At 36.2% G+C, this 21,538-nt stretch overlaps 1 protein-coding gene across 5 annotated transcripts in view; it reads right to left on the minus strand.

Moving 5' to 3' along the window:
* Positions 1–21,538, minus strand: part of ABCB5 (ATP binding cassette subfamily B member 5) — a 157,281-nt gene that overhangs the window by 10,125 nt on the left and 125,618 nt on the right. For 2 of the 5 annotated variants that reach the window (XM_082693823.1, XM_082693822.1), the window contains exons 24-28: positions 18,560–18,763; positions 15,534–15,634; positions 14,515–14,655; positions 5,618–5,774; positions 2,516–2,713 (exon numbers count right to left, since the gene is read on the minus strand). In XM_082693823.1, the coding sequence (XP_082549949.1) occupies positions 2,516–2,713; positions 5,618–5,774; positions 14,515–14,655; positions 15,534–15,634; positions 18,560–18,763 (801 nt within the window). Of the gene's footprint in view, positions 1–2,515; positions 2,714–5,617; positions 5,775–14,514; positions 14,656–15,533; positions 15,635–18,559; positions 18,764–21,538 lie in introns of those variants that run through there. The other 3 variants (XM_082693824.1, XM_082693825.1, XR_014301386.1) reach the window with 3 other exon arrangements.

Consider the following 21,538-nt stretch of genomic DNA (forward strand, 5'->3'; position numbering starts at 1 on the left):
ATAAATTGCAGAAGGAGGACTAATATGACAGTCTTTGACTTTTAGGGGCTTAGGACTTTTTGTAGGGAGGAGGAGGCACAACAGGAAATTGTGTGTGTGTGTGTGTGTGTGTGTGTGTGATCTAGTGGTGGTTGTGGGGAGAGGATAATTGAAAAACTGAATTCAAGGAAGAGTAAGAAAGGTGCCAGGTGAGGAAAAGTCATTGGAATTCTAAGGAGAAAGAACTTGTTTTTTTTTTTTTGAGATCAGGATGCAGGACTTAATGGAGCTGATTTAATAAGCTCTAACCATGCATAAAATTTTTGAGAGTTGGTGGGTGGAGAAGGCCGGTGGGAATAGTAGGAAGCCTGAATCAGGGTGGCAGAGGAAACTTATCTCTGTCTTAAACCAAGAGAATAAAGAAAGATTCTAGATACAGATATTAGACCCCCTCCTCCAACACCTGTATTCTAAAAGAATTCCATGTCTTGTAAGATCAAAATTTCTTTCTTTTTTAAAATTTTGAATTTGTAGACTTTTCATTTTTCTTCAGTTTTAGAAAAAAAATTGAGTGTAGTTGACACACAATGTTACATTAGTTTCAGGTGTATAATCTAGTGATTCAACTTCTCTATACATTATGCTCTGCTCACCATAAGTGTGGCTACCATCTGTCACCATTCAAGTCTAGTACAATATTACTGGCCATATTTCCTATGTTGTGCTCTTTATTCTTGTGACTCATTCATTCCATAACTAGAAGTTTCTATCTCCCACTTACCCCCTTCATTAATTCTGTCCATTCCCCCCCTTCCCTCTGGCTACTATCAGTTTGTTCCTCTGTGTTTATAGGTCTAATCCTGCTAGTTTATTTGTTTATTCATTTGTTTTATTTTTTAGATTCTACATATGGGTGAACTCATATGGTGTTTGTCTTTCTCAGTCTGACTTATTTCCCTGGGCATAATATACTTTAGGTCCATCCATGTTGTCACAAATGGCAAGATCTCATCCTTTTTTATGGCTGAGTAATATTCCATTACAGATAAATACACCACATCTTCCTTATCCATTTGTCTATCAAAGGATACTTAGTTTGCTTCCATATCTTGGTATTATAAATAATGCTGCAATAAACATAGTGGCACATATTTTCAAATTAGTGTTTTCATTTTCTTTGGATAAATATCCAGCAGTGGAATTTTTTGGATCATGTGGTATTTCTATTTATAATTATTTGAGGAAACTCCGTATTCTTTTCCACAGTGGTTGCACCAATTTATATCCCTACCAACAATGCATGAGGGTTCATTATTCTCCACATCCTTGCCAGAATCTTTTCAATTCTAGTCATTTTGACAGGTTTAAGGTGATACCTCATTGTGCTTTTGATTGATATTTTCATGATGGTTAGTGATGTTGAGCATCATTTATGTGTCTCTTGGCCATCTGTATGCCTTCTTTGGAAAAATAGCTCTTCAGGTCCTCTGCCCATTTTTAAATTGGATTTTTTTTTTCTTTTTGGTATTGAGTTGTAGAAATTCTTTATGTATTTTGGATATTAACCCTTTATTGAAGATACCATTTGCAAATATCTTCTCCCATTCAGTAGACTGCCTTTTTATTTTGTTGATGTTTTCCTTCACTGTGCAGAAGTATAATTTGATGTGGTCTCAATAGTTTATTTTTGCTTTCATTTCCCTTGCCTTAGGAGACATATTTAGAAAAATGTTGCTATAGCCAATGTCAGAGAAATTACTGCCTGTGTTCTCTTCTAGGACTGTTGTAGTTTCAGGTCTTACATGTATATATTTAATCTATTTTGAATTATTTTACATATGATATTAGAAAGTGGTCCAGTTTCATCCTTTTGCATGTAAATACCCAATTTCCTAGCACATTTATTGACTGTCTCTTCCCTATTGTATATTCTTTTCTCTTGTGTCGAAGGTTTGGCTTTATTTCTGGACTCTCTATTATCATCCATAGGTCTGTGTCTATTTTTGTGCCAATACCATACTGTTTTGATTATTATAACTTTGTAACATAACTTGAAATCTGGAATTGTGAGACCTCCAGCTTTGCTCTTCCTTTATAAGATTGTTTGGGCTATTCTGGGTCTTTTGTGGTTTTATATAAATTTTAAGATTGTTCTAGTTTTGTGAAAAATGATGTTGGTGTTTTAATAGACATTGCATTAAATTCTTAGATTGTTTAGCGTAACAGATATTTTAGCAATTTTTGGTCTTCCAATCCACAATTGTTTGTGTCGTCTTCAATTTAAGATCAAAATTTCTGCCACCATCATCACCGAAGAATCTTTGAGTCTTTGTATTTTGTATTTAGCTTCAAAGTCCTATCCATGATTTTTGTTATTGATTTGCTTGCCCACTTAGTTAAGGGAGAGAGGTTTTCCCCCCCCTAAACTACTGCACTATTTGCCCTATTCAAACCAGTAAGAATGATTAAGCCCAAGAGAATGTTTAAAAATAGCATCACTAAACCCTAGATAAGCAGTATTTAAAATCAGTCTTACCACTTGTCCTTTCACAGGGTCATAAAATCTCTGCAGAAGCTGGATAGAAGTGCTTTTTCCACAGCCACTGCTCCCAACAAATGCTACTGTCTTCCCTTTCTCAATATTGAGGGATAAGTCACAAAGGATGAGAACATCCTGGCGACATGGATAGAAAAAAGAGACTTCTCGAAACTCTATATTTCCTTCACATATATCCTGGGGGAAAAGTTGGCAGGGTTCAGAACTTAAAAGAAGATTGTAACACATTCTAGCAGATTGGCCAACTGTTTCCTGAAAATTACACATGTTTCCATAACCATTTTATTTTAAACAATATTCCTCTCTATAGAGCTGCTGACTGCATAATCATTTCTGTCACTTTTGTTTACATTTTTATATCTGTACTTCTTGTCATTTCTGGACCTCACTGAGTTCTAAAAAGCACTGGTTTCTTTTGGTTTCACTACATAGACATTGTCTAATCTGCAGACTAGCTGTTTGACCAAATGTTTTACATAACTGTATATGTATATCTTTAAAATTTTTGTTTGTTTTACATAACTTTATTGCTTAATTCAGAATAGCTGGGATCCTCATAAACTATATGTATAAATGTTGATTTTGTAAGTTGGACATGGTTTTAGAGTTAATATACATTATATTTTGAATTTGGGCTTATCTTTGTTTTCAATATATCATTACTTGGCAGTGATGCCTAAACGTTAATTTTTCTCTCTATGCTTTAATTTCTTTTTTGTGTAAGTATTTGTAAACCAATATGTATATAAACCAGAGATGTTTATGAAAGACTTCCCAGAACTATTACTAAATGATTAACTTTCCCTGTATAGATTTGGCTCTAAGATTTTGGGGTTCTTTTGATCTTCATGTTTATCTGCCCTCATTCGGTTGAATTTTAAATAGGTTTAATAGTCACACTCAGCATCTTCTGAACCCAGCATACAGGTAGAAGGCAGGGGTAGGTGGAGGACAAGAGCATCAAAAAATGTTTGATAATGATACTCTGTTGTCAAAAGAAAGAAATGTTAGGATATACGCCAAAATGTTATGTGCTACAGTAGCTTATTTTTAGCTTATTCAGTGCTTTCTGCTTTTCCCCAAAATAAGTATTATTTATGCATAAATGTCTAACAAAATCAACCTGGAAGCTATAGTGCATTATTTTTGTGTATGCTCTGTGCCTTTGGAAAAGGCATAGAGAGATTTTACAGTAGTAGACTTTAATACACTTTAAAATTTATTCTTACTATTTTAAACATTTTTAAAAAAGATTATTTATTTGAGAGAGAAAAAGAAAGCATGAGCAAAGGGAGGGGGGAGAGGGAAAAGGAGGAAAAGACCCACCGCTGAGCAGGGAGCCTGACTTGGGGCTCAATCCCAGGACCCCAAGATCACAACCTGAGCCGAAGGCAGACACTTAACTAAGCCACGCAGGCACCCTTATTTTAAACATTTATTATGGAAAATTTCAACCATCTACAAAAGTAGATAGAAAAATGAATTGATTACCTTCATATATTTTGTTTTCCCAGTTTTTAATTTTTAAAAGCACAGGGAATGATATTTAGAAATATTTGTATATTAAATAAAATGAGTAAATAAATTAATTTTACAGTTTTGGTAAGAAACATTTCCAATATTCCATGCCTTGTAATGTAATTCAATGAAGACATTTATCTGTGAGATACTCAATCCCTTTACTATAATGCTCTGAAAGAAATGAGTTGCAATGTTATTATAGATCTAAATCTCAAGATTAAAAAAAAAAGTTTTCTATGTCCTTTACTTTCTAAAAGACAAATATGAAATCTTATTTTGACTATGATGCACCTTTGAGCATTGTATTTTGAGAATGTCAAGATCTGAGGCACCTGGGTGGCTCAGTGGGTTAAGCCACTGCCTTTGGCTCAGTTCATGATCCCAGGGTCCTGGGATCGAGCCCTGCATCGCGCTCTCTGCTCGGCAGGGAGCTTGTTTCCCTTCCTCTCTCTCTGCCTGCCTCTCTGCCTACTTGTGATCTCTGTCTGTCAAATAAATAAATCTTTAGAAATAAAGAAGAGAGAGAATGTCAAGATCTTTTCAAAATCTGTAACTAAGGACTGGCATTCTTTTTAATAATTAGTAGCTTTAGAGATAATGTACTATTTTAGCTACCATATATATAAATCTACTGTTAAAATTTTAACAGGGAAATTATTTATTTATTATTATTATTTTTAAAGATTTTATTTATTTATTTGACAGAGAGAGAGAGAGAGATCACAAATAGACAGAGAGGCAGGCAGAGAGAGGAGGGAAGCAGGCTCCCTGCAGAGTGGAGAGCCCGACGGGGGGCTCGATCCCAGGACCTTGAGATTATGACCTGAGCCGAAGGAAAAGGCTTAACCCACTGAGCCACCCAGATGCCCCAAGAGGGAAATAATTTTAAATGAAAAGTTTCTTTTAACTATATACCTAATGGCTATTCTTCCTTTTAAATTTAAACGGTCTAGAAAAGTCTTAAAATTGGATATATATTTAATGCATAAGATACTATTAAGATGCTTGTTTTGAAATTACACAATCTCACTATTATTTCTCTCTTAATATTCATGGTCTTTTAGAGTTAGTGGTTAAATATGTGTGTCTATGTATGTGTGAATTTAATAAATATAGTACCTTTTTCCCCCTCTTCTGATTGCAGATATATTTTCCATAAAATATGGTATCTGAAACAGCAGGCAGTATTCATTTTGTATAAATTATCAAAGGAAAAAAAAGAATTAATGCCAATGCAAATCCTCATCTAAGACATCCAAGGCTGTCTCAATAAAATTAAATATATAAATAAATTCTTTGTTCAAGAACATTCTTAAGGCATCAGGCCAATAAACTAGAAGTATATTTTTTAATATAAAATATGTGTATGTTTTAGTAGCAGAGGTGAAAAGACCCCTTTCTCCCTTTGTAGCCATAACAGTTATTTTATACAAGTTTTTAATTCTTTAGAGCACTATCTTTTGCAAAGTTATCAAATAATGCCTTCATTTAAGTCTCTATATAAGAGTATTCATATGTATAATTAATAATTTGGACATTTAAAATCATAGTTGTGCTTACTGGTTTTTTCCCTTCTTGACTATAGCTGTCTATAGTTGGTTTCTTTTCCAGCAAAGCAAACAGATGTGCAGCCCCAGATTTGGCTCTCGAATATTCAGGTGCCAAAACAAGTGTTTCTCCAATGGCCATAGCTCCATATGCAATTGCAGTAAAAATTCTATCAAAAGATAAAGCATTTGAATTTTAGGTTCATTTCCAAACAATAGAACTCTAAAAAAGTAAAGGAAAAAGCAGGCACAGGAATATAAATAAACTTTTGGTCTAGACAACATCACTAATGTTGAAGTCCCAACAATGATATCTCTTTTGTTTGTTTGTTTGTAATTAATTAATTAATTTTAGAAAGAGAGAGAGCGCGCGCAAGCAAGGGAAGGGGCAGAGGGAGAGAGAGAGGGAGAGAAATCTCAAGCTGATTCCTCAGTGAGTGCAGTGTCTGACCTGGGGCTCGATGCCATGACCCTGAAATCATGACTGGAACCAAAACCAAGAGTTGGATACTTAACTGAGCCACCCAGGTGGCCCAGTGATACCTCTTTTATAATTTTCTACCACACAGTGATAACCCCTAGCATTGTATACCAAAATAACCTTTGGAGCTCAGGTAATCTTAAAAGTTCCTCTTCCAATTAGAGACAAAGATCAAAGGCCCTAAACTAGTAATATAAAACTTAACCACCTTGATATAAGGCTCACTTGCTTGGAGATCTGACAGAGAATTCAACGACCATAGGAAGGGTGAGTCTCTAGTAGTAAGATCTGAATTTACACAGGAAATATGAATAGGTATCCCCCCCTCTTTTTTTGCATTTAATGTAATTAGAACAGACAACTGATGCCAGATGATTGTTTATGTGCCTGAAGTGCTACATGATTTAAAGAGAGAGCAAAACATGGAGATTATATTTTGTTAAGGTCCTTGAAACAAAATCTGACTAAAATATATCTTAACAAGCCTGGAAGAAGAGCTTTGATCTTTTAGGTTTGCTATACAGATTATGCTCTCACTTTCAAAACACGTTTTAATTATAAAATAGTAAGTATGCAAATGATATCTGAAAGCACACTGAATATGCACAGATATGTGGCATATCATGTGGCCACAGTCAAATATTTTTCTCTCATTTTCATTTTAGCTATGGAAACATTTTAATAGAATAAAATATAATATATCTCCATAGCAGAATTGAAAGTATAATTCAGCTAAGACTGGACAAGTTCCAGTGGCAATATTTGTTTATTTATTATTGAAGTATAGCTAACATGCAATATTATATTAGTTTTAGGGATATAGAATAGTGATTCAACATTTTTTATACATTATAAAAGAATCACCACAGTAAATCTAGTTCCATCTGTCACCATATAAAGATGCTGTAATATTACTGGACTATATTCCCTGTGCTGTACTTTATATCCCCATGGATTACTTACTTTATAACCAGCAGTTTGTATCTCATAGTCCTTTTTACCTATTTTGCCCATCCCCCTACCACTTTCCCCTTACTAACCAGTAAAAGGCTATCACAGAACCCAGTTGTTTGTTTGCCATGCTGGATCACAGCAAGGTAAACATGTCCTGGTCTCCTTGTGAGTTTCTCTGGAGATGGAACCTACCAATGGGTGGATGTTGATGCAATCTCTTCAGTGACCTAAACCTCAGATCCTGAATTGTTGTCTTTTCAAAGGTCAAGCACAGTATAAAATATAAAAACCAGTTTACTTGTATGTCTGATGCTTTTTGTAGCCATTAGTTTTGTGATATCAAGACATTTTTATTACTAATGTTTATGAAAATAGTTTAAAGCCCAAAATGCCGTTCAAAATACTCAATATCCAATTATAAATATTAGAAGTGATTATTGAGTTTAGTAACACATCAGAAGTTTTTTTTTTTCTTTTTTTTTTTAAAGATTTTATTTATTTATCAGAGAGAGAGACGGGGAGAGAGCAAGCACAGGCAGACAGAATGGCAGGCAGAGGCAGAGGGAGAAGCAGGCTCCCCGCTGAGCAAGGAGCCCGATGTGGGACTCGATCCCAGGATGCTGGGATCATGACCTGAGCTGAAGGCAGCTGCTTAACCAACTGAGCCACCCAGGCGTCCCAGAAGTTTTTTTTTTAATACAAGTTAAAATCTAATTGAATTAGACTTAAGCCTCAGTCTGATCCAAGAGTCAGCAAGTGAGATGGGAAGATCATTGATTATGAGTCTGGAGACCTGGATTCTGGTCTCACAAAGATAGAGGCTTCTCAGAACAACAGAAAAAATACCTTCCTCCTCTGATTTCAGACATGACAAAATATCTACCTGTCCTAAATTTCCACCACAAAATTCATTTTGAATATTAAGGATAAATATACAGAGGACAATGTCTTTGTTAGGTCCCTCTCTTTTTAAAAATAAGAGATTTTATTTTTTTATTTATTTCAGAGAGAGAGAGAGAGATGGCAGAGGGAGGAGAAGAGGGAGAGGGAGAGAGAGAATCCCAAGCCTACTCTGTGCTCAACCTGGAGCCCAATGTAGACCTCGGTCCCAGGACCCTGAGATCATGACCTAAGCTGAAATTAGGAGTTGAGTGCTCACCCGATGAGCCACCTGGGTGCCCCTCTTAAAATATCCTTCTCTTAAAATGGAAGTTTACTGAGATGGGGAGATGGGCCTTCCATGGAGAACTTGTATCTGTGAGAGATAAATGACTTTAAGGATGCACATTAGAGGAAGGAAAGTTTCGGTAGAGGAGGGAGAGTATTAGCTAAAAGCTCAGTGCTGTCTTTATTGTGTACGTGTTGAGGGGAGGCTAAGTCCAAAGGGGGATTCATACTAATGAGGATTATACCGAGGAACCTAATTTTGTGGTAAGGGAACTATCTGGGGGTTGAGTGAGGGACATTAATCTCTTACATATATAAATATATATATATATTTTTCCCAGATGGGTTCTGTATAAACATAGGCTGATACTGGTCTGTTACAGAATGTGCCCTAGCTGATTCTGGCTCAATTACCTAAAATGAACTGAACTGCAGTTAATCTTTACTCAAAACCTATTTATTGCACAACAAATAGTACTGCAACTTTGTGGGTTGGCCAGGGTTGAGGCAGAATACTGGGCAGGAAGAGGTCTGGAAAGGATTTTCAGGTGCTGGGCTTTGATCTCCTTAGTTTTATGGGTTCTCTGTAGGTTCATGGGGCCATTGTCATTGGATCCTCACTACAATAATTCTTTCGAGGATGTCCAAGCAATGGGGGAAAATCCTCTTACCCTTCATTGCTGCTGAAATCGAACTGGAATTTTACAAATATTCTCTGTCTAGGAACAATACAAAAAAGTACAGAAACGAATGATCCTAGTTTTAACACAACTGATCCAAATAGGAATAGCCTGCATAGTTATTGGTTCACGTCTATTTGTCTTCCCTTAATCTTGCTTCCATACTCAGTTTGTATACCTTTGGTGACTTACTCTAAGAGTAAGTATACTGGGGGGTTCAGAGCTCTGAAGCCAGACCACTGGGACTACATCCAAACTCCACTGTTTATTTACTAGCTGTGTGACCTTGGGCATGTTCTGTGCTTCTGTTTCCTTACTGGCAAACAGGAGATAAATAGGACTATCTATATCTTACAGACTGTTGTGAGAATTAAATATATTAATAATATAAAGTACTTAGTACAGTGCTCAACAAATGTTTAAGTTATTATTATTACTCTTATGGAACTGAAAGTTAATGAGACACTTTCTGTTGGCAAATAAGCTCTCACACTTCTATAGAGATACATCAGCACACCAGGTCAGATCCCAACTTCTGAAGCCCACACTCAATAAGTTTCTTCTTTTTGACTAGAAAGCAGAGTATTTTTCCTCACAGAGGTGGCCATTATAACTGTACCCATACTCATACTCATACTCTTTTCCCCTAGAAAAGAGTGTTCCCCATAGAACACTCCAAAGATTCTTTTCTTCCCACCCTAAATCCTTTCCTCAACACATGAAAGAGAGAAAATACACAACTTATATTTATTTGGTACTTTGGGCTTTAGAGAATGTTTTCATATATATGAAACCACTTGATCATCTAGGAAATAAGGCAGGAACTCTTATCCCTTCTTAATACGGCTTAGGGAAATTAAGCATTTGTTCAGGATCACACAGTTATAAACCTGCAGGACTGGGACCTGAACCTGCTTATTCACTGTACTTTCCTTACATGGTGTTCCTTCCAGTGGAAAGCTGGCCGGACAATCTCCCCCTGCATGTCGGGGCTTGTTACCACTTTGTTTCCCATTTTTAGAATCTTCGTAGAGCCCTCGATAATCAAATCCACCTTGTATTTCTTCTTTAGATCCCTTCAGTGGTTGATCATTTATCTATTTCCTTATCTTGTCTCTTCTCTTCTGGATAATCCTTGAGATAGAGCTGGGCACAAACTGGGTGGCTGCCATGGCAGTGAACACTGAAAGAAGACTTTCCTGTTTTCCTTGTTTGGGCTAGTTAAGGCTTCTCTCCTAATTATAATGATGACACCCACAGTTCTTTCATGGCTGCTTGGCCTACCAGAGCATAAGATGGTGGTGGAGGCCTAGCTTGTCTCCTTCCATCCCTTAGCACTTCAAGGCATCAACCAACTATTAATATTCATTGAAAACCCACTTATGTTGAATATTATATGGCCAATAACCACATTTAATATTCAAAGTCCAAAGGATTTCTTGTCAAGAACTTTATTTTGATTTTTAGAGGACTAGGCCAAAACACATGAAATGTGTCATTCTGTCTCTCAGCAAGATTTCATTATTACTGTACTGAGGGTTGCCATGCCTGATTCTTTCTTACCTATCTGCTTCCTGCTAATGTATATAGCAAAGAAGGAAGAAACAGATAGAGGGAAGTTCTGAAGTGGAGGTATGGAAAGTTGCAAAAACCTCTGCTTGGACGCTAGTGGTTTCTGACCTGGATTGCAAAAGGCAAGTCAGCTGGAAAGTAACCTAAAGGTGCTAATGGAAAATCAGACAGGAGAAAATAAACTTATTTTGTCTTTTTCAAAGTCTGTACATTTATAGTATACACTGAAATGTTGCCAGGGCTAATAGAGGCAGAGGGGGAGAATTTTACAACATACAGGTTTGTGAAAACTTAAAAGAAGAGAACTTCGGGGCACCTGGGTGGCTCAGTGGGTTAAAGCCTTTGCCTTCGGCTCAGGTCACGATCCCAAGGTCCTGGGATCCAGCCCCTAGTCTGGCTCTCTGCTCAGCAGGGAGCCTGCTTCCCCCTCTCTCTCTGCCTGACTCTCTGCCTACTTGTGATCTCTCTCTGTCAAATAAATAAATAAAAGCTTGAAAAAAAATTAAAAAAAAAAGAAGAGATTTTCTAAATGCCTGCCCAGTACAGCAAGCCAGCAGAATGAAATGTTATCACCTTTTGAAATGCTTTATCTCAGAGAAACTCCTATAATAACAGAGATGAATAAAGACAGCTTCTACCAATATATGTTGCCTTTTTTTTTTTTAAGAGGAAAAAAGCTAAGGCTGATAGTAGCCTTGCTGATAAACTGATATTATGAGCACATCAAAGGATTCTGCTGTTAAAATTGTGCATTTTCCTTTCCCAAAGCACACTGTCATTTCTGACAGAGACAGCCTACCCATTCCTGTAGCTATGAATCACGAAAATACATTCATATTTTTTTGGCTGAATAAAACACCTTTATTTTTTAAACAATAAATTAAAATATGACTTTGCCAATTTTAATATAATTCTGGGAAAGTTTCTGGTAGTGGCCAAAAGAAAACCCTACGGTTTCAAGCGGGTATGGAGAGCAGCCTGGCATTTAGTTCCTATGCTCATATTTCTTAAAGTGTGATCCTCAGATTCTATGTCTCAGAATAATCTGGAGGTTTGTTAAAATGTAGATTCCTGGCCCTATGTCAGATCTACAAATGTCTGGGTTAAGTTTGTGAGGTGAGACCTGGGTATTTGCACATTTAACCAGCTCTTTGATTGTTGAATTGGGAAACCACTGATTAGAGAACAGCACAAAGTTCTTTTTACCTAGAGAGGGTTCTAATAGAAGGAAGTTGTCTTTGTAAACGTCTTCCATTCGGCTAGTTGATTAGATAGAAAGCTTTCTATCACCCTAAGTTCTGGAAGGCACCAAGTCTACTAGGTCAGGTATAATTGAGTGTGTCTAAAGGACAAATATAAAACATTCATGGTAGTTGGAGACTACAGTGAGCCTCTAGCTCAGACAGCTCCTGGTTTCTTCCTTTCCTCAGGGTACTGGGAAATACAATGTGATATTGTTCATTAACCATTTAACCTTTGCCCTTATATTTATTAATAGTCCTACATATGTTTTCACAGCTAAAATGCTTATGTCTTCAGAAATAACTCTTTTTAATGAATTTAATGAAAAGAGATTCAAGAGGTATGGTAAGTTAGTAGGAAGAGTTTTTGTATTGGGGCCTTTTGATTCCCCTATATTTTAGGGTCATAAAATAACATTAGGCAAGTTACTTGTTTCATTTATGTTAAGATGATTCTTAACATAAATGAATCAGCCCAGCTCTGATGTTGGAAAACTAAGAAAGAATTGAAAAAAAATTTACAGAAGGTCTATGAATGTTTTCTATAGAATAAATAATCATAATCATAATCATAATGACAATAATAATAAAAAAAGTCTGCTAACAAAGTGTCTGGCATCTTGAATTGTGACTGTGGGCAAGTTAGGTAACTTGAGTCTCAAATCTTTTTTATTTTTGTTTTTAAGTTTTTATTTAAGTAATCTCTACACCCAACATGGTGCTCGAACTCATGATCCTAAGATCAAGAGTTGCATGCTCTTCCTTTTTTTTTTTTTTTTTAAAGGCAGAGATCACAAGTAGGCAGAGAGGCAGGTGGGGGGAGGCAGGGAAGCAGGCTCTCCAGACAGACTCTTGCTGAGTGCAGAGCCCCTCATGATGCGGGGTTCCATCTCATGAGCCATGAGATCAGGACCTGAGCTGAAACTAAGTCAGATGTTTAACTGATTGAGCCACTCAGGTGCCCCATAAAGGTTTTTAAGTACGGTGAGAGCTTATAAAATCATTAGACATCCTACATTAGTATAAATATATTTAATTGGCTAGCCTTCAACTAATACTAAAGACTAGTAACCCTGAAGAAATGAGACCCTAGAGTTTTAAAGATGGCTGCAGAAGGTTCAGAGTAAAATGAGGAAAATATGTTCTGAGTCAAACATTTGGCTTGCAAACAAACTTTTGGAATACAGTCAACTTTTAAGCTTGTGATTGCCTGTATCACATTAGAACCAAGGGAAAAAGTTGCTACTTTAGTGCAGGCTGGTGAGCTGAATAAATTACTATAAGTGATTCTACATTTAGCTTCTTGTTAATCTAAGTAGATTAGTTCATGTAATCAGAATGAAGCTCAGTACTACATGTCTTACTGTGGTTTATGTATTCATACAGGCAATACTGCACAATGTGTTAAGGTATAGGAAAACATAGAACAAGGAGCCTACAATTTCTGTTGAAATTTCAAATACAGATATTCCATTTTAGAAGGAAATCTGCTTCTAGGAAACTGCTAAGGGGACTTATAGTCAGGTAAGATTCAGGAATACTGGGTTGGTGAACTGTGGACTATTTTCTTCTGAGTGCCCCCAGGAAGTTAATATTTGATAAATAAATAAATAATCACATGAATAGAAGCCAAAAATTATTGCAAGTTATTCTGAAATTAGTTGGCTTCAAAGGACTTTAAAAAAAAAATTTTTATGTATTTCTCTCAGAGAGAGCAAGTTAGCACAAGTGGGGAAGAGGGGCGGAGGGTGAAGTAGAAGTAGACTCCCCACTGAACAGAAAGCCCAATGTGGGGCTCTTTCCCAGGCCCCAGGATCATGACCTGAGCCAAAGGCAGATGCTCAACTGACTGAGCCATCCAGGTGTCCAGGCTTCAAATGACTTTTTGTCATTTCCTCAAATTGAAAATATCCTCAAAGTACAACTGTGTGCCATCACTGAGGAATTCAAAAGAATGTGCCTGAGTCTTGGGAAGCAAACCCCAAAGGCAAATTCCCAACATATTTTGCCAAATGACAGCATGTTTGGAATAGGTATAATCTCCCAAGTCAGTATTCTGAAGAGGCTGCTCCTTTCTTTGATGTGAATGTTTTAGTGGGCTTGTAAAAAAAAAACAAACATAGCATTACTTCTGGAGTCAAATATTGTATAGATTTCTCTAGTTCTAAATATTTAGCAGTGACATTTATGATACAGATTAACAACGTTCTGTCATCTTAGAGGTTCAGAATTAACACTCAAAATTAATTTTTCTAATTTCAGAAGTTGAAGTTAGGTGTTCCTAGAAAGTAAGGCAACTTTCTACTATGCTCAAACTAATGCCTTAAGAAGAAACATCCTCTTTGGGATGCCATGACCAATTCCAAATGTGACTTTTCTAAAGGAAGTACTCATTTGTATGTGTTTCTTCTGAAGCAATTTGCTTAGCAAAGAACTCAGCCTCACAAATGTATAGTCTTATATGATAATGCCATCTCCCCCCGTCCCTGGGGAGTTCCATGAAGTCTTAAAAATTCTTGAAGGAATGGATGACAATAAGGCATATTTTACCCCTACATTCCCACATTTTAGAAAACTGAAGTAGGGAGAAATTCATTTGCGAGTTTAACTCAGACTACTGATACTATATCAGTATTAGTTTACCAAATAGACGGCACTTAAACATATTAAATACAAAATAATATTTAAAAACTTTCTCGGCATGTATTTCCCACATTATGTGATTTAAATGATCAATGAAGTATAAAGTAGGAATCTTTCTGGTTAATTTAAGTACATAACCCATTTACAGGATTTAAATATTTGCACAACTTACACGAACATGCCCTCTGGGGTCACTCGTCCAGCTTGAATTAAATAGCCTCCAAATCGAAAACCCACTGCATATGTGAAATATACAAAAGCATGGCTGAATGCATAACAGATTCCAAAGATCTGTGCTTTCTTCAAGGTATTTCTGAAATGCACAAAATTTACTAAGTAATGAGGCACAAGGTATAGCAAGTTCATTTAAATAAATGTAGAGTAATGAATACAGAAGACTAGACATATTATCATTTAAGGGATATACATTCTTCTAAGAAAAAAAGAGAAAGTGAGTGTTTTAAAAGGAGAATTATTATAGAGAAAACAGATACTATGATGATTCTCTCTATAGTTCTATACTCTATAGTTCATTGCAACAAAATTTCCTCTGTGTAGGAATGGACAAGGTCTGTGAATGAACACCTAATGAAAGAGTTGAAGAGATTTGGTTTTGAAGTATTTAGAAATATTGTCTATTGTAACATTTCACTAGCACAATAAGTAGTGGAAATTAAAGGGTGGTACCAACCACAGGCATGAAAAGAGTACAAAGCTCTCTCTCTGATAAAGTAATGCAAATAGTATCACTAAGTAAATGTGATAAGGAGGACTGGTTTAAAATTAAAAGGAGTGATCACACTTGTCATATATACATTTATCTTAAAATGTGAACCATTTTAGCTATTCAATATAAAGGGCTAAGCAATCTTATTCTCTTTCTTGAATATGTTATATCCTCAATTTGGTTTCAGGAAAATAATAAAAATGTGCATAGTTAGTAGTAGTTCATACTACTAACTATAGTTAGTAGCAACATGGGAGGACTAAAATATTCTACCTGTGCTTGTTCTCAATTGCTTTTTCTAGTCTCCTCTTGATGAAGTCATATGAGAAATGATGATATACCATTATTAGGAAAGATTCCAGAGCAAATAAATTGGCAGGCAAACCACTGTAGTCATCCAGGAAGACTGCCTTTACAGGGACAGCTAAAGTTAGTTAATGAAGTCAGTATGAATCTACAATCACCTGTGTTGGATCTGAAGTGTCTCCTCATATGCTTGCTCAAAGGCTTTTTCTCTTGTTAATGACACTATAGTCCGAATATTTTCCACGGCTTCAGTTGCTATCTTATAAAATAGGATAGTAAAATAAAGAAATAAAATTAGTAATGGTTAAACTCTGGTTGTGAATTCCAGTCATTTATACAGGGGGCATATTAAGTATAGCATTAAGTCAATAAGTTTTCTTAGCTTCTTTTTTTCTTTCCCAAAAACAAGATAGGAAAATAACATTTTAGGATAATAGGCTCAAGAAAAATTTATTTTGAAAAGATTTAGTCCACAGATCTAAATTCAGTCCCCTTGGAATCTTCACTGAATTTCTATTTAAACTGGTTCTGTAGGCAGAAAGATCAAACATTAGCATTATGTTCATATGTAATTATGCAAAGAAAGTACAAGATAATTCAAGAAGACAGTAGACAGAATCAAATAAATAATTGCACAAAATACAAAGAGCAACCAAAAAACCTCAGGAACACTGCAGTAAAGTAATATGGGTAAGGCTATTAAATGCTATATAAGTTACAGCCATTTCTCATTTTGATGTCTGTGAACTTAAAAAGATACTTAATTTAGGGTCACCTGGGTGGCTCAGTGGATTAAAGCCTCTGCCTTTGGCTCAGATCATGATCCCAGGGTCCTGGGATCTACGCACGAGTAGAGGGAAGGGCAAAGGGAGAGGGGGAGAGAGCAGATTCAAGCAGACTCCCTGCTGAGTGTCGAGCCTGACTTGGGCCTCAATCCTGGGACCCTAAGATCATGAGCTGAGCTGAAATCAAGAGTCGGCCACTTAACCGACTGAGCCACCCAGGTGCCCTAATGCTTTTCCATATTTCTATAATATTTGAAAAGAAGGAATAATTACATGAGAAATGAAGGAGACTTTTGGCTTAGAATAACTTGTTGGACATGAGAACACATGTTGACTTGAAAGAGAAATTTCCTGCTTTCGCATTCTATTTCCATAGTGGCAGTGTAGACTGTGGGACAGAGGAAGACCTAGGTGGTCACCCAGTGTTATTTAAAGAATAACTTGGGTTACAGGAAAGAACCAGATTTCTGGATGGTGTGCAGGGCACCTGGATTCTGCTCTCAATTTTGACTGTGAGTTGTTCTAAATTCTCATTAATTTTAGAGTAAGCTCAAAGTAACCACCATTTGTAACATACACTGTAGTATGCAAGAAAAATGGGTAAAAATGCTAAAACCCTGAGAGAGAAAATGAGCAAAAAATCTTTGTGATCATTTTTCACAATGGAGAAAGGACTTAATATCATTATAGAATCTTAGAAAATAGTCCTCTGTAAAAAACCAAAAAACTAATACAGTTATTTTAAGTATGAAAAGTAAAACAGTTGATGATTTGTCCAAATCTACACATGCAACTGAAGAAGGACCAATATGTTTTATTGGTCCCTATTCTAAGCTTTGGTGTTTGGTAAATAGATTAAAAGCTACTGAGAAAGAGAAAGATTGTTTGATTACAGTTACTGACTGTATAGTCTGGGGTCATTCAAATAATCTAAAAAGGAAAAACTGAAGGACACATATAAAGGTTAAAGCTCATGATATAAAAATTAAGATGCATAAAATCCAATTAATCCCCATTAATTTGAAGGTTGTGATAATTTGCACCACAGGGAGGGCCAAACAACTTTTCACTGTCTCTGAGGCAAATATATGCTAAACAGTTCAGTCTGTAGTGCCCAAGCAGACATTCCAAGGGTCCTTATCTAGTCCAAGGAAGGTGGAAAGGTCCAAGGGTCACACAAACCAGATTTCAATGAGTCACATGCTTGGCATTCCAATTCCTGTCTAACTGTGATAGTCCCTGGATATAGATCAAAACTAGTAAAATCATTTTCAGACTCAGAGTGTGTTCACCCAAGTGATAAAAGTCTTTGAAAATATATCATGAGAGGAACAGCTTAAAGACCTGTGGATGGATGGCTAAGAGAAGACTTGGCATTTACATGATGCAGTTTCCTCAAGGCTGCTAAGGGAAGGGGCTTTGGACCTCTACTGAGATGAAAGCCAAGAATGGTAGGATAGAAGGCCCCCAACAAACAGACAAACACACAAACACCATAACCAAAAATTGCCTACCATCCAAAGGCTATTCAAGGGTAGGGAGCCTGCTTGCCACTGAGGAAAATGTTGGGTAAAAGATGGGACACTTGACAAGGATGTCATACAAGGGATTCCTTTTTTGGATAACTGATTGGATCAAATGACACTTCTTTCAATTCTTAGATGTTATGAAACTACAACGCTAATGTCCCCTAAACTTCAAATATAATGATTATTTTTATAAATATGATTGTTCCTGAGAGACATTTTCCCAGTAATTAAAATGTTCATCTTGATCAGTATAAAGATGGTCCTTGTTTCTAAAATCTTATTTTTGGCACTATCAGAAACAGAAAATTGCCTTATATTCAATAACTCTTATTTCCTCTACATTTTGAGAAATAAAAATAACTAAAATTGTTTAAGAAAATTTAATTATTCAACAATCAGAGAATGTGGAATTATGATGTTAGCAATTTCCCTCCTGATAATGGCAATGTGGCTGGCATTATTGAGTGCATACTATCTTCTAGACACTATTCTAAATGTCTTGCATATAAGAATGCTAAGTGCTTTGTGTAATACTTAGAAAAATCTGCAAGTGGTATTATTATTATTCCGACCTTACAGAGGAAGAAATTGAAGTGCAGAAAGGTTGACACAACTTGCTCATATCACACATTCGTTAGTGATAGAATCTAAAATGTAATTTCGCCAGTTTGACTCTAGAGCCTACACTCTAAATCACAAATCCTGTTATACTATAGCCTATTTACACCCCATCCTAAATTAGTCTGGATGCATTTCAATTCATATATACCTCTTTACAGGCACCTAAGAAAGGAAGTGCGCATACTATAAAAATGGCAACTCTTTGTTTTCCTCTTAAAATGTTATGATGGTAAAAAGTCTTTATTTTACCTTCCCAGCATGCTTAAGTTCTTGCTTATCCTTTTTGGCAAATCCAGTCATAGCTGTGGTTTCAATCATTCCTGTCAGAGCAAGTACTGGAGCAATACTCAAAATCAAGAGGGTCATCTCCCATCCATATATGAAAGAAATGATAACTGACAGTCCCATGTTAGTTGCATTTTGTGTTAAGACACCAATTCTTGAACCTGTTGCCTATAACAAGACATATTTTGGGAAAAAAGCCAATTAATTTTAAATTTACAAGTATTCCTATTATAGTTTCTTACAAAACAAGGCAGGCTTTCTTTTTTAGGATTTATACTTACATTTTTACTTCGAACTTGTACTTAGAAATTAAATAATACCCATACTTAAAAAACTGTCCTCTACTAAGGAGTCATTATGCTTTTTCTATCTTATTTATTTTTTAAAAGATTATTTATTTGATACAGAGAGAGCGAGCACAGGAAAGGAGAGTGGCAAAGGGATAAGCAAGCTCCCTGCTGAGCAGGGAGCCCGATGCAATGTGGGGCTTGATCCCAGGACTCTGTGATCATGACCTTAGTTGAAGGCAGACACTTGCTGGACTGAGCCACCCAGGTGCCCTGCTTTGTCTGTCTATGCTGGATATTGTTCTTTGACATGTCCCTATCATTCTCTGAATATGTTCTTACTTTCTGACACAAAAAGATTCTCCGGGCTTTACTGCTGGAATCTATCATTTCTCCAAGGAGTCCTGGTTCCTTTTGGTGGATAATGGTATCTAAAAGTCAATATATGGTTTTAGTTGTGCTCATTATTAATGGCATATCAATGGAAAAAACTGGGGAATGTGTGTGTGTGTGTGTGTGTGTGTGTGTGTGTGCAGACACAGACACAAATTGAAATCTGTATTTCTCTATTTATATGAATCATCAATTCACTTCGATACCTCCAGTTCCAATCCAGCACCATGAAGTTATTTTTAGCTTTCTTCCTTCTCATATTTGTTATCCCCTTCTGCAACAGTAAGAAACTTGGCTCCCATTTTCTTTGATTTATTTATGTGATCAAACTCTCTGTATGTAACCAATCTGATATCATGGGCCCTGCTTCTCCCCTGCATGGATACCTTTCTCCCTCTGCTCTGGCTAGGCTTTCCCACACCAGGCTGCCACCACACATGGACGTGCAACCCACCATATGTGGGCTCCAAAACCCAACATTCTACATTCTTTCTTCTACACTGATGGAGGGGCCGGCATTCTTAGTTACTATACCACAGTAGTGCTGAATCGAATGATTTATACGATTCATTAAGGTGTATACTTTGGATATCATTACTTTGTATTCCATTTTCTGCATTTTATTTGGTTTCAAAATGATGCAAAGATTTAAAGCATCATTATCAAGATTTATTGAAAAGGAGTTGGAAACATGGTATAAGGTAATTATATTTTGAAAAAAATCCCAAATAAGTAGAAATATCTTTATAACTATTTTATGAGAACTATATGTCTTATGAACCAACTTTCAGTGGGACACATGATAGTAATAAACTGAAATGTTAAATTCCTTTGGTGCTCAGATGAAAAAATGAGACTCCATTTACCTAGAAAAATAGCTATCATCAACAATATCAATTCACATTTTAAAAGATTTATTTTGTTATGATCATGAAAATATGACCATTGGAAAGGTTTAGATAATGTTAAAATTTACATCCTTCCAGACACTCAGATTAGGATTATTCTGTGTATGTAGCTTTGTATCCTGCTTTAATCCTTTTACATTACACTGCAAGCTTTTTCCTGGTGGTTAAATAGTCTTCAAAAAATACTTAGAATTTTTCACTTTTTCCAATTTTTCACTATTAAAAATAAAGATGTAATGAGCATCTTTGTGCAAAATCTTTATGCTTATCTTTTAATTCCTAATGTTAAATACCTAGACTAGAGTAATATGTTAAAGGGTACATACTCTTACATGCCTGATTGATATTATCAAATTGCTTCTCTAGAAGATTGTATCAGATTTCACTAAAGTACCCTCAAATTAGTATCATCATTAAAATAACAACAGTAGGGCACCTGGGTGGCTCAGTCTGTTCAGTATCTGCCTTTGGTGTAGGTCATGATCCGGGGGTCCTGGGATCAAGTCTTGCCTATCAGGCTTCCTGCTGAATAGGGAGTCTGCTTCTCCCTCTATCCTTCCCCATCTGCTTGTAATCTCTCTCACACACTCTCTCTCAAATAAATAAGTAAAATTAAAACAACAGCAACAACAATAAAAAGTCCTGTGTCCCCCAAGGCTCTGCCTTATTCCTAAAATATTTTTCTGGCTTCAGCTTCAAGACTCATTTGGTAATCTGCTATTTCCCTATTTCTCACTATTAAAGAAAATTCCAAAAAAGTAAAAACAAGTAGTAAGAGCAAAACCCAACAAACGATTAAATAATGACAACTAAGACAGGTAAACTATTTTAAGTGTCTAAGGGTATTATAAACTAATTCTAAGACCTGTGAGGCTGAAATAGGAATGTCATTTGCTACTTAATGCTGACTTACACTCTGACTCTTGAGAGCTGAAGTCAGGTGATGCTGAAGAAACACGATATTGTATGTTATGGGATGAATTGTGTCTCTCCCTAACCCCAAATTCATATGTTGTGGTCCTGACTCCCAGCTCCTCAGAATGCCATTATATTTGGATATGAGGTCTTTAAAGATGTAATTAAGTTAAAATGAGGTCTCTGGTGTGAGCACTACTCCAATGTAACTTATGTCTTTAGGAGGAGGAGGTTTGAAGGCTCACACATGGGAAAGACCATATGAGGACACAGTGAGAAGATAGCTGTTTATTTTATTATTATTTTTTTAAATTTTATTTATTTATTTGACAGAGAGAGAGATCACAAGTAGGCAGAGAGAGAGGAGGAAGCAGGCTCCCCACTGAGCAGAGAGCCTGATGTGGGGCTTGATCCCAGGACCCTGAGATCATGACCTGAGC

The sequence above is a fragment of the Mustela nivalis genome (assembly GCF_964662115.1).
Source record: "Mustela nivalis genome assembly, chromosome: 12".
NCBI lineage: Eukaryota > Metazoa > Chordata > Mammalia > Carnivora > Mustelidae > Mustela > Mustela nivalis.